Source organism: Cupressus sempervirens, chromosome 3 (assembly GCF_028749045.1).
Source record: "Cupressus sempervirens isolate cs-2001-9-10 chromosome 3, ASM2874904v1, whole genome shotgun sequence".
Lineage (NCBI taxonomy): Eukaryota > Viridiplantae > Streptophyta > Pinopsida > Cupressales > Cupressaceae > Cupressus > Cupressus sempervirens.
Genome location: NC_143120.1, coordinates 998165168 through 998179088, shown reverse-complemented (window position 1 = coordinate 998179088; position 13921 = coordinate 998165168). Strand labels below are relative to the sequence as shown.

General features: G+C 39.2%; 1 protein-coding gene across 5 annotated transcripts in view; it reads right to left on the bottom strand.

Moving 5' to 3' along the window:
* LOC149570114 (uncharacterized) overlaps nt 1–13921 on the bottom strand; it is a 132040-nt gene that overhangs the window by 93824 nt on the left and 24295 nt on the right. For all 5 annotated transcript variants that reach the window (XR_016362891.1, XM_089822773.1, XM_089822775.1 and 2 more), the window contains exon 3: nt 6561–6733. Coding sequence is in view for 4 of the 5 variants with exons in the window: in XM_089822773.1 (XP_089678899.1) it covers nt 6561–6733 (173 nt within the window). In the remaining variant the exon portion in view is untranslated. The remainder of the gene's footprint in view (nt 1–6560; nt 6734–13921) is intronic.

Sequence of the window (13921 nt, the reverse complement as noted above, 5' to 3'; positions counted from 1 at the left end):
ATGAAGGTTGCATGTCGGAAACGCTTAGCTGCCCAGTCTAAGCAATCAGGTTTGCAACTCAAAGCGAACAGTGCAGAGCACACTGAGCAGGCGAAATCTGCCTTTTACGCCTTCATGGCTAAAAGACCCGCAGATCATGTACAGTCATCTGCCTGGTACATTGATTCAGGTGCCTCTCGACATTTCACTCACCGCAGAGATTGGTTTATTGACTACCAGCCTTATTCAGATTCTGTTATCTTTGGTGGTGGAGAAGAGTACACGGTTGTTGGTAAAGGCAACATTCAAATTCAGTCTGTTGGGAGGAAGCTCATATTCCTTGATGGATGGAACTAAATCTACTCTCGGTCAGTCAGTTGCTGCGACATTCTCCACACTTGGCAGTCACCTTCAGTTCACACCAGTGCACCATCACTGATCGGGCGACTAAGTCTACTATTGCAGTTGGTCTTGAGGATCATGGTCTTTTCAGACTTACTGATTCTGGTGATTCTCAGGACTTAGCTATGGCTGCTCGGCGATCTTCCATCAGCTCACTTTGGCATCAGCGATATGGGCACTTAAATGTGCATTATCTCTCACAACTTGCTCGGGATGAGCTTGTTCTTGGTTTGCCAGAGATTCAAACCCAACACCTTGGAGTTTGTGACGCATGTCAGGCTGGGAAGCAACATCTCACACCTTTCCCCAGTGGCGATTCTTGGCGAGCTTCTCAAGTACTTCAGCTTGTTCATGCTGATATCTGCGGCCCTATGGCCACTCCTTCTGTTCTTGGGTACAAGTATTTTCTATTGTTTGTAGATGATTTCAGTAAAAAAATGTGGGTGTATTTCCTTAAAAAGAAATCCGATGCATTTATTGTATTTCAGAAGTTTAAACCCTTAGTTGAAAAAGAGTCTGGGAAATCTATTATTACTCTTAGATCAAACAAAGGGGGGGAATTTTGTTCTAATGTTTTCTCCAGCTTCTTGGATACACATGGCATCCAACACCAGTTCACCACACCCCACACGCCACAACAGAACAGTGTAGTTGAACGTCGGAACAGGACAATCACCGAGATGGCTCGTTCCATGCTCGAACACAGACATGTTCCGAAGCATTTTTGGGCAGAAGCAGTTAACACTACAGTTTATCTGTTGAACCGGTCACCCACAGTGGCGGTCAAAGGTAAAACTCCGGAAGAGGCCTGGTCAGGTCGCAAGCCCAGAATCAGTCACCTGAAGGTTTTTGGCTCTTTTGCTTTTGTTTGGATCCTTGATGCTTCACGCACCAAGTTGGATGCCAAGAGTCAGAAACTGATGCTTGCTGGATATAGTAGTCTTCACAAAGCCTACCGCCTTATTGATGTTGAGACATCTCGTCTCATATACAGCCGCGATGTAGTCTTTGATGAGCAGCGAGGACCATTCATGCCTGTTTCTCTTGTTCCTGATCCAGCAAACCAGCCTATGCAGGTTCATGATTTGGGAGTTCGGCTTCCATTAGGTCCACCTGATGGGAGGGCTCCAGTAGCTCCTACAGCTCCAGTCCTGCCAGTGATACCTGTACAGCCACCTCCGGCTTCTCCTGCAGGATCACCTCGTTTTGAAGATGCTTCACCTGAGTTTGATCCAGATTCTTCTGATCAGGATCCTGCTGATCAAGCATCTCCTAGTACTCCTGTTGGTCATTCTCCTCTCCGGCCTAAGTGGTGGGCTAAGACACTTGCTGATCTTCATGATGATGAGCTCATTGATGGGAGAACTACTCGAAAAAAGAGCAAAACTTTAGATTCTGTTAACTTTGCTCTTATGGCCAACATTCACAGTGTGTTTGAACCTCAAACATATTCCGAGGCTAAAGGAATTCCAGAGTGGGAACAGGCCATGCAATCTGAACACCAGAGCCTGCTGAAGAACAACACTTGGGTCCTTTCTGATCTTCCCCCAGGAAAGAAACCCATTAGCTGCAAATGGGTCTACAAAATCAAATACAAATCAGATGGTACTTTGGATAAGTACAAAGCTCGTTTAGTGGCAAAGGGCTTTTCTCAGCATCAGGGCATTGATTATGAGGAGACCTTTGCTCCTACTGCAAAGATGAGCACCATCAGATTAGTCCTAGCCATGGCAGCACAGTTTGGCTGGAAGGTCCATCAGATGGACGTAAAGAGTGCTTTCCTGAATGGTGATCTCCATGAAGAGGTCTACATGACGCAGCCTCCTGGTTTCAAGGTTGCTGGTAAAGACCATCAGGTTCTCAGATTGGTAAAAGCTCTCTATGGTTTGAAGCAGGCCCCTCGGGCATGGTACATCAAGATTGATACGTACCTCAGTGATCAAGGCTTCAAGAGGAGCTCTTCAGACTCAAATCTGTACATCAAGACTACTGACAGTGACATCATCCTTCTGGTTATCTATGTGGATGATTTGATCATCACTGGCAGTTCGGCATCTTTGATTCAGGGAATCAAACAACACTTATGCCAGGCTTTTGATATGACTGACCTTGGGCTCATGCATTATTGCTTAGGTGTTGAAGTTTGGCAACAGTCTTCTGGTATATTCATCTCTCAGTCCAAATATGCCAGAGCCTTGTTAGACAAATTCCGAATGCAGGATTGCAAACCTGCATCTACACCTATGGAGAAAGGTCTCAAGTTATCAGCCAAGTCTGATTCTCCTTCCGTTGATGATACTACGTATAGGCAACTAGTAGGCAGCCTCATCTACCTATCTGCTACTAGGCCTGATATCAGCTTCGCAGTCAGCTATATTTCACGCTTTATGACAGCTCCTAAGGCTGATCATTGGATGGCAGCAAAGCGTGTGCTTCGTTATGTGAAGGGCACTTCTGATTATGGACTTCTGTATTCTCGGAGTTCTAATCCTAAACTCAGTGGGTTCACAGATTCAGATTGGGCAGGCTCTGTTGATGATAAAAAGTCAACATCTGGATATGTGTTCAATTTGGGATCCAGTGCAGTCACATGGACCAGCAAGAAGCAGCAGGCAGTTTCTCTCTCTTCTACAGAGGCTGAATATAGAGGGACTGTTAAGGCAGGATGTGAAGCTGTCTGGCTTCGTCGGATGCTTGGTGATATGCAGATGTCACCAGCAGGACCGACTACTCTGTTTGTTGATAACGAAGGCGTTATCAAGTTAGCATGGAATCCAGTCTTCCATGAACGAACCAAGCATGTGGATGTTCATTGTCATTACATACAACAGCTGGTTGAAGATGGGACTATAGATCTACAGTATGTTCCTACCTCAGATCAAACTGCAGACATTCTCACCAAGCCTCTTGGTCCTGATAAGTTTGTCAAATTCAGAGGACAGCTTGGTGTGTTAGATAGATTAACCATTAAGGGAGGGTATTACAATAATAGATAAGACGTCTATTATTAGTTAATGGTTATCTTGTAAATATCTTTAGCTTTAGTTTGCTTTCGTTTTTTGCTTTCTCTGGAATAGAATGTTTCTATTCTTTACGATCATTTCCTAAGGAAACATCGTCTCTTCCTTTTGTATAAATTGACCTTTCGGTCTCTGTTATTAATAAGCAAGTATTTACCAATTACCTTGTAATAAGATCAGCACCCATTTCTCATTCTAGCCATGGTATTGACCTACAACTAACCCAACAAGCTGGCAGGAACTAGGCTCTGATACCACTAAAATATCCCAAATGGATATTTGCTCTCCTGCTGCTATAATATTTAACTATATAAATTATATTTTCCTGTAGATGTTTCTTTGATCTTATAGAGCTAGACAGAAGTTGTAGATGAATGTTGTTTCTTTTTGTATTTTTCAGAATATAGGTATTACAATAAATAATAACAACTGATAAATAGAAGTGATAGAAATAATATGCAGCAATACATACTAATCCGAAAATGATTCTAAAACAATACCAGCAGAGTCTGATTTATTCCAGAATAGTACCAATACAGATGTGCTTCAAACAAGATGGATGCCAGCTGAAAATGGGATCCAGGTGAGCTGCTGTAATAAACGCCAAGCTGAACCAAAGTGGCCGCCTTCCCTAAAAATCCACTGCCTGCAAAGTGTAACTGCAATATTAGAAACCGATACACTGCCTTGATCAAATTGTATGCATAGGAACCTTCGAATTTGATCTTGTTGAGGACTACGTCCCAACAAATCTGCTCTCAGCACTAAGGTTTGCGTCCCAGGTGAGGAATGCTCTTTCAGAGCAATAGCGCCCAAAATAGGATAATAAAATGATAAAAGATACTCATCTTTAGGTTGTCTTCTCCTTATATCCCCTCTCCAAGGCATTTCAAATCCTAAAAGAACCCTAAAGTGGATTTTATTTGTGTAGTGTTCCCGAACAGTTTCGAAGATGCTCACGTGTTGCGCAATCACTTTCCCGTGCTATGCGGCCACTACCCGTGCTGCGCAACTGCTGCCTGTGCTACGCGGCCACTATCCGTGCTGTGCGACTACTGCCCGTGCTGCGCAGCCACTGCCTGTGCTGCGTGGCTATAGCCCGTGCTGCGCGACTACTACCCGTGTTGTGCGACCACTATCCGTGCTACGCGACTCTTGCCCGTGCTACGCAACCCAAATTGGAGGAGTGAAATAAAGTTGCACAGCTGAAATTTAGTGTCGTACATTGTGCTAGGAAGGCCATACGGTTGAATTAGAGCAAGCTGTACAATGGATTACAGATGTTCATACGGTGTCTTGGAGCAAACCGTACGATGACTGTAGTAGGGTCGTACGGTGATGCAAAAGATGTATCTCAGTACGGAATGATGGGTAAGTCGAAGTGTATGTACGGTGAAAGCTGTGAGGAAGGACAGTACGAAGAAAGGGGGATAGGAACCAGAATCCAACACAGAATGTAATCGTGGTTCATACACAGTACACCATAGAAAAATCCACAATAACAGAGACTTAGATGCGAATAATAATTACCAAGGATACTCCAACTTACCAGATCTGATCCAAGTAATACATGCAACAACAGAATAGGGTAAGGGTTGAATCCCACCGAAACCGCATGAGCCAAATAGGGAAGATCTTTCACTTCCGAAATGGCGAACAATTCCGAACTCCAACAGGAATCCGCAATACAAAAAAATATAATTCCAAGCATGCCTACGAACTAACTACAAGCCGCGCTTAAATACCCATCGGGAAAAACTTTCTGAGGGTGTACAATGTTAGCCGACGGCAACACAAACTACGAAAACTAAATAAAATGAGTCCGAGATAAAATAAATCAATTGGCCTGTTACAAAGATTAAATGAGTACATTTATTTTATGACGGGAACATTACAATTTGAACTTTATAATATAACATTATTTTCCCAATAAAGGCGTCCAAATAGAAGGAAATCATTACTTATTAATGACAAATAGCTCCAAGCATCAAATAAGTCCCGACAAGTGATAATCAAATACTAGAGACTGAGCTCTTTCCAATGCGCTATCACATGTAGAAAAATCGATCCAAATGGAGCCAGAAAACTCCTTATTACTCCAAAATGGCTAAACACTTAGCCTTATTTAAATTATTAAAATGCTAACTTAGGAGAATATTTAAATATATTAAAATATTTCCCAAGTAGCCAAGGAACAACCCAAACACCTCTAAAATATGAAACTGAGTTTGTCACCTGCCTATGACTGATGCCGGACAACATGGGCCAACTAGTAGTAACACCTTCAAATCTAGGGATACTCCTAAAATATAGGGAACACACCCAAATCTCCTAAAATTGAGACCAGGGGGTGATCTCATAGAACCTCAACTCTAGAAACATCACCACCTCCTAAAAGGTAGGAACCTCCTCCTACAATCAAGGAACTGCCTCCTAAAATCAAGGAACTGCTCTCAACTGATCTACTACTGCCTATAATACCAAATCCGCATGCTGAAAACCCTGACTGAGTCCTTGATCACCACTGCCAGCCTACAAGACTCCATAATAGGCTAACTCTCATGTCACTGCTACACAGAGCTAAAAAGGGGACATGACATCAAATGTTCTCTTCTCCCTTTTATATCTCATGTCTGAGGTAGTTCCAACTTTTCACTTCACGCCCTTTGTCCATTAATCAAACTCAACTACATTTTAATTTTGATCTTTTCTATTTTTAATTTAAATTTTATTTCCATTCTTTTATATTTTAAATTTATTATTGCTGTTCATTATTAAATCCTATTTCAAAAAGGGAACATTACAAGGTGTCATTTAAAAACTTGGGCATTTAAGAAATTAGACTAAAAGCATACTTAATCAGAACACAAGAGAGCAGTATTAGTACCTATTTTGAAGTCATGATTAGAAAAAAATTCTCAAAGTGGGTAAACCTCCTCCGCAGCACTAGAGGAAATTCTAATCAATCAAATAATAAAGATCCAACAAATGTTATCAACCAACAGTCTTTTTTTCTTAAGTCCTAGTATCAAAAAATCAAAGTTCAAGCTAAGTGAATGAAACTCGTATGATCAATGAAAAACACAACTCAATGATGTAAAGAAAATCACTATAAATACCAAAGAACTTCACCAACTCAGTTATAAGAGAATCAATAACCTGATTTCAGAGGAGTAATCTTCATTTCCAGATGGTGGAGCACAGAAAATAACAAATGGAAAATGCTTCCTCAGTTCAGACCCTCTAATGATTGGTTTAATGCCAAGGCTGCATAGCTCCTCATGGCGATTTATTGTCCTTGTCAGGCCATATACTTGACAAGATGGATTCTCCTGCCATAAAGCCTTGTCAGACATTCTATATAATCGATGGAATCAATTTGAGCAGACCTATTTTCATTCTAAAGCTTCATTTTATCTAATTGATTTAATGAAACCCTCATTAATCAAACATGTGACAACAAAATCAGTAATGTTGTAAACTTGCAAGCAAAAACAGATATCATATGGATTTGAGTACTCAGTGACACAAGACTGACATCAATATCATATACAGAAACTTGTAAATATCTTTTTTACTACTTATCCTAAATTAAGTTATAATTTAATAGGAAGATGAAGTCCCCACAAATTCATCTCCCTTTGAAAAATCTGCTAATGATATTTGACATGAAATTATATTCGTGCAAAGCAACACCCTGTAGTACAAAGCAGAAAGGGCAACTTTCTGAGATATGATCAGAGTTGTTGTATACTTTGTATCCCATAACAATACAGATATCTCCATATCTAAAATACTAGACATTGAGAACTATCAAAATGTGACCCCATATATGTGTCATATCTGATACATCCAGATGCTGTACCATGCTATCCAGACCTGAATCTGGCTTATTAGAGTTCTTGAAAAATTTAAAGATTGCCAAAAAAAAATTAAGTATAAAATTTTAGAACAATGATTTTGTTCTCTATATTTATCACAAAAACCACAATAAACATTTTTAAATAATCATAAGAAACAAACAAATACTTATATGTGTGTGCATGTGTGCGTATTAATTTGTATTCCAGCCATATCCTCACCATGGGTCTAAAAATATTTATCATATTCATATTCAATACCAGTATCCACATCAAATACTCCATTGGTCCCTCCATTTCCATGCAAAACAGCTTATGAAAAACTAGAGGTTAGGCCTCCTTAAAGTTTAGTAGAGACTTTCCCCCACAATATATTCTAAAACTATTTATCATATTCATATCCTTTACCAGTATCCTCATGATGATTTGTTGTCCTTCTCAGGCCAAATACTTGACAAGATGGATTTTCCTGCCATAAAGCCTTGTCAGACATTCTATATAATCAATGGAATCAATTTGATCAGGCCTATTTTCATTCTAAAGCTTCATTTTATCTTATTGATTTAATGAAACCCTCATTAGTCAAACATGTGACAACAAAATCAGTAATGTTGTATACTTGCAAGCAAAGACAGATATCATATAGTTTTGGGTACTCAGTGACACAGGACTGACATTATATGATTTACAGTAAATTTTAAATATCTTTTTTACTACTTATCCAATATTAAGTGTTAAAATAATACGAAGATGAAGTCCCCGCAAATTCATTTCCCTTTAAAAAATCTGCTAATGATATTTGACATGAAATTATAGTCTTGCAAAGGAACATCATGTAGTACAAAGCAGAAAGGGCAACTTTCTGAGATATGATCAGAGTTGTTGTAGACTTTGTATCCCATAACAATAAAGACATCTCCATATCTAATACTAGACATTGAGAATTATTAAAATATGAGCCCATATATGTGTCATAACTGATACATCCAGATGCTGTGCTGTGCTGTCCGGACCTGAATCTGGCTTAGAGTTCTTGAAAAATTCAAAAGTTGCCAAGAAAATGGAAGTACAAAATTTAAATGCAATAATTTCGTTCTCTATATCTATCAGATAAAACCACAACAAACATTTTCAAATGATCTTAAGAAACAATTAATACTTATGTGTGGGTACGTGTGTTTATTAATTTGTATTCCAGCCATATCCGTACCATGGGTCTAGAAATATTCATCATATTCATGTTAAATACCAATATCCATATCAGACACCCATTGGTCCCTCCATTTCCATGCAAAAGAGCTTATGAAAAACCAGAGGATCGGCCTCCTTAAAGTTTAGAACAGACTTTCCCCCACAATATATTCTAAAACTATTTATCATCTTCATATCCTTTACCAGTATCCATATCAGACACTCCATCTATTTCCATGCAACTCCATTCATGTTTGAGGTTTGACCTCCTCAAAGTTTAGAACAGGTTTTCTAACAAAATAAATTCTATAAATATTTATCATATTCATATCCAATACCAGTATCCATTTCAGACACTCCATCTATTTCAATGCAACTCTGTTCATGTTAGAGATTTGACCTCCTCAAAGTTTAGAACAGGTTTTCTAACAAAATAAATTCTATAAATATTTATCATATTCATATTTTATACCAGTAACCATATCAGATACTCTACATATTTCCATGCAACTCACTTATGAAAAACTAGAGGTTTAGCGCCGACAAAGTTTAGAACAGGTTTTCCATCGAAACATATTCTAATGAAAGAATCAATCTCCTACAGGGAGGAAAACAGCCCCACAACCCAACTCCCTCTCCACTAACCCACAATTTCCTGCCAATACTCACTCATAAAACATCTTACTTTTCATTTCATTCAATGTAAATAATCATTTGTTTTTAGTAATATTTCTACAGCACATATATTCACTTTAATGGACTCGCAAATCCTTCAAAATCCATATGCAGATATTCTATTCTTTTTAACACAATGATTTCTAGAACAATAGAGAAAAAGTTACTTGTGATGTTGAGAGTATTTTGATATTTTCCAAGTCAGTGAAAACTAAATCTGCTCCTTGCAGAGTCTCACCATACATCTTGCTCTTTCTAACATTCACAATCTTTTTCATATAAGTAAAGTGTATTCTTTGTGTATGGATGAGTAGGTGAATGGATGGGCGTGCATGTGGGGGTGTGGGATCGTGGGGATCAGCAGTTGACAGGGTGGTGGTGGCATACATGTGTATGGGGGTCTCTGCACGTAGTGATGTGCTTGTGTGTCTGCCTGCTTGTTGTATGTGTGAACAAGCATGTGTGTGTATAGGTGCATGTGATTGTGTGCGCCTGTGGGATTCTGTGTGCAGAGTGGCTGTATGTGTTGATTTCTGTTGGTGTGTGGATGTGTTACGCACCCACAAACGTTCCCATGTGTACATGTACGAGCGTGAGTGTCCAAACGTGGATTTACAAAATTCCCAAATCAGATTGATGAGATTACAACCAATCATGAAAGAACAAAGAAAAGCGAAGACACTATTATATGGTCAGGGTTCCATAACAATTAACATTGCCAGTATCCTTTACCACTCTACATCAGGCACTCATTTTAAGATACATTTGATAGTGTGTTTTCAATCTTGTTCAGCTTGTTTCATTGACCTGACGGCTGATACACACACCAAGATGTCAAATTGTACCTTAGACTTGCTTGCACCCACTCCAAACTTCACTTACAGTTTCTACTTATCCAGACTTTAATGCAATCACAGCAGTGAGCTTGGCCTTTGTAGTGATCATAGTAGCAATTTGAATTGCAAAGTCATCTTCAAATCATTAAAAATATTTATAATGGTCTTTTCATTGTTGATGTGTAGATAGGTCGGATCCCTTCTAGGGTCAACCTAGTACACCTAATGGCTAATTGGCTTGTTGGCCTTAGCCATGTTGCCAATGAACTTTGTCATATCAATCTTTATTGGGTCTGGCCATATTTGGGTGATTCATGTAACTTGTAATTAATAGGTCTGATCCTATTCTTGGCACCAAAACTCAAAGCCAACTGGAGGTTTATTAGAAGGCGTTCACTCATATATATATGCACGGCCACTCTTGCATCAATGGTGATAAATTTCTGGAATGTGCAGAATATGCAATGTGTTTGGGGGTGATGATAAGAGCTTATCATATGGCTAGGAAGGCAACAGATCTGATGTTTTGCATGTGGCTAATGAGCACTACTATAAAATCAACATGGTATCAAAGCAAGCTCGAAAACAGGAAAAGGCTGTAGATTTCATTTCTCTCAACACTTTGCCTTGCATTTTGTATATCTGAACCTAATATTGGTGTTCATCTCCAGCCTATCCACCAGCAAATCACGCCACTCATGAAACGTAATCTTCAATCAAAGTACTTGAAGAGCACTTAATCTCAGCACTAGAGGGAAACTTGATGTTGGTTTTTTGTGGATAGAGGAGTGGAGGGTATTCAATCAGTGGAGGAATTGCTATAAAGGCAGGGGCTGTGTCGCCTCACGAAGGAGGGTGTAAGGATGATACTGACATCACGGAACTGAAGATAGATGATGAGTGATGGCAAGGGACGAAGGCCACACAGCCATCAGATCATTACTAGATGCTTCGGTGTGATCAATCCAAGTGGATGGTAATTTCATTGCTGAGCAAAATTAGGAAAGAACGTTGGTGGAAGACTAACTTATAAAGGGATGAGTATTCCTTATGGTTGATTATGTTCATGAATTTTTGTTATTAATTCATTCTATATCATTGGGATGGTGAATCATCTCTGATTCAAGCATTGATATTTCTCTTTGACATAGACTTGGACTATTATTAATCTTTGTGTGAAATGCTTTCCGGATGAACCAAGAAGCATAAGAGATTGCCTTCAAGAAAGGAATATCTTGATAATTGCTTACATTTCTTGGAAGAGGAAGAATAACATTCGGGGGGAATCTAAAAACTCATTAGAGGCAACCTTGGACGAGGAGATTAGAAGGTTAATATTTGCTTTAGAGGGTGTTGGACATATTAGAAGGTCGATATCAAAGGGAGCCACATCACCTTGGTAATGCATTCTTCTCTAGAAAAAGTGTGAGGTGCAAGCCCTCAATAAAGCATTCTTCTTTGGGAGTAGTTTGAGGTGAAAGCCCTCGTTCCACCCTCTGTGAGTAGATATGGTGGATCCACCCTCTGCAAGTATGCATCAAGGAGATGCATTCTTCTCTAGGAGAAGTTTGAGGTAAAAGCCCTCATTCCACCCTCTGCAATTATGCATGGGGGAGATGCATTCTTCTCTAGGAGAAGTTTGAGGTGAAGGCCCTCGTTCCACCCTCTGCAAGTAGATACGGTGGATCAAACATCTACAAGTAGGCATAGTGGAGATGCATTCATCTCTGGGAGAAGTTTGAGGTGAAAAGCTTGTTCCACCCTCTGCGAGTAGGTATGTTGGATCCACCCTCTGCAAGTAGGCATAGTGGAGATGCATCTTTCTCTTGGAAGTCTGATGTGAAAGCCCTCATTCTACCATTTGCAAGTAGGTACGGTTGATCCACCCTCTACGCATAGTCATGGTGGATGTCAGGGAAGAAAATCCATGATGTAGCACTTTTGTTTATTCACCCTCTTCGAGTAGTCATGGTGAATGTCATAACATTTATGTGATGAGCACTTGTGTTTCCATTCATGGAAGTAGCCATGATGGGTCCATCTCTCAGAATAGCCCTAGTGGTATTATTCAATTGCATTTTCATGAGAGAAGCCATGATGATTATTACTATGTAATTCGGATATTGAAAAGGAATTCTCCCTAGCTAAGGAGTGTTGATGTGTAGCTAGGTCAGATCCTTCTAAGACCAACCTAGTAAACCTAATGGCTAATTGGTGTGTCAGCCTTAGCCATGGTGCTAATGCACTTTGTCATATCAATCCTTATTTGGGTCTGGCCCTATTTGGGCGATTCATGTAACTTGTAATTATTAAGTTTGATCCTATTCTTGGTGCCAAAACTACAAAGTCGACTAGAGGTCTATTTGAAAGCAATGATTCATATATATGCAAGGCCATTCTTGCATCAATGGTGATAAATTTATGCAATGAATAAAATAAGTGATGTGCTCGGTGTGATGATAAGAGCTTATCATCTATGGTTGGGAAGGCAACAAATCTAATGGTTTGCTTGTGGTTAATGAGCACTACCATAAATTATCATTTGTGTCTTCCGAATGAATTCATAAAGTTTCCTTTATGCTTCATTCAAAGTAAAACAGTCAGATCTTTAATTCCTCTTTGCAATTGAAAGCTTTCTTCTTGCCACAAACATATACTAGCAACTTCCTCCATTACTCTCATATTAACCTACAAACTCTAAATTTTATGCAAAACCCATAGTGTCATCATAATTACATCTCTCCAAACTATAGCCATAATTCATTTTCCTCATTTCTTTGGAAAAACCTTCAAGATCCCCTCTCTTGGCACTTCTGCACACAAATGCGCACAATATAGTAGAAGCCTCAAAATTGAAGACTATATTGATATGCAAAGCTTTAGCAATTGAAAGAGCAATCCCTCCAGCTCTATTATCCATTTCTATGTCAAGGTTACAACACACCAAACATGGGCCTCACCGAGGTAGGCTCCCAAGCATAATCCTTTTTCCTGTCCCATTCCTACAAGTGTTGACCCCAAAATCTCCCTACAAGTGCATTGGATTCAAAATAGGCAAGCCACAATAAGCAACAAACCCATACATACATCATCGATATATCTGTAGTCTCTCTGATAAGTTTGTAATGTCCACTTTCTAGCTTGTGTGGTGCAATGTTGTCATTAGCCTATCTGCTATGGACCTATCAGCTAACAATGATAATTAATGGATCTTGGTGGAATTTGGCCGAGCAAATTTCAGTTATAGTTAGTTGCAAGGCATTTTAGACACTTCCTATTTTTAGTAAGTTAGATGGACTCAGGTCAAGTCAAACGATGAACTCATTATTGGCAGTCATATCAATGGAAAATGTTAAGAAACCTACTTTGGGATGTTTTCTATAATCATTTGATTTGAGTTTAAATAAGGATAAAGTTTTAACTAATGAAGTTAAATTAAAAGATTTAACTTTATCAATAATTGAATAATAGCCATAAAGGGGTTGTGAATAAAGTTATTTTATTTAGTCCCGCATACATTGGTGAAGAAGGTTGAACTCCTTGGGAATGATATAAAACCAACTTTGTGGAGTTCATTTCTCATGCTTGGTGGGATATTTTAAAAGTTTGTTTGCTAGAGATCAATTCTCAAAGATTTGTGAGAACAAAACCTTCTTGAACAACATTCTTCACATTGTTGAAAGATACTAACTATAGAATCACTTGGTGCTTTCACATAGGAAGTACAACTACATTTATTGATCATTCAATGTTCATATTTAGAGGGCTTTGCACTACACATCAGGCCAAGGAGGGAGTCAACTTGAGGATACATTTCATTGAGATTGTTACTTACTCATATTTAGAGGGCTTTGCACTCCACATCAGCCAAGGAGGGGGTCAGCTTGAGGACAAAATTCATTGAGATTGTTACTTGTTACTTGTTAGTACATTGTTGGTCATCCCATTTTGGCTGGGC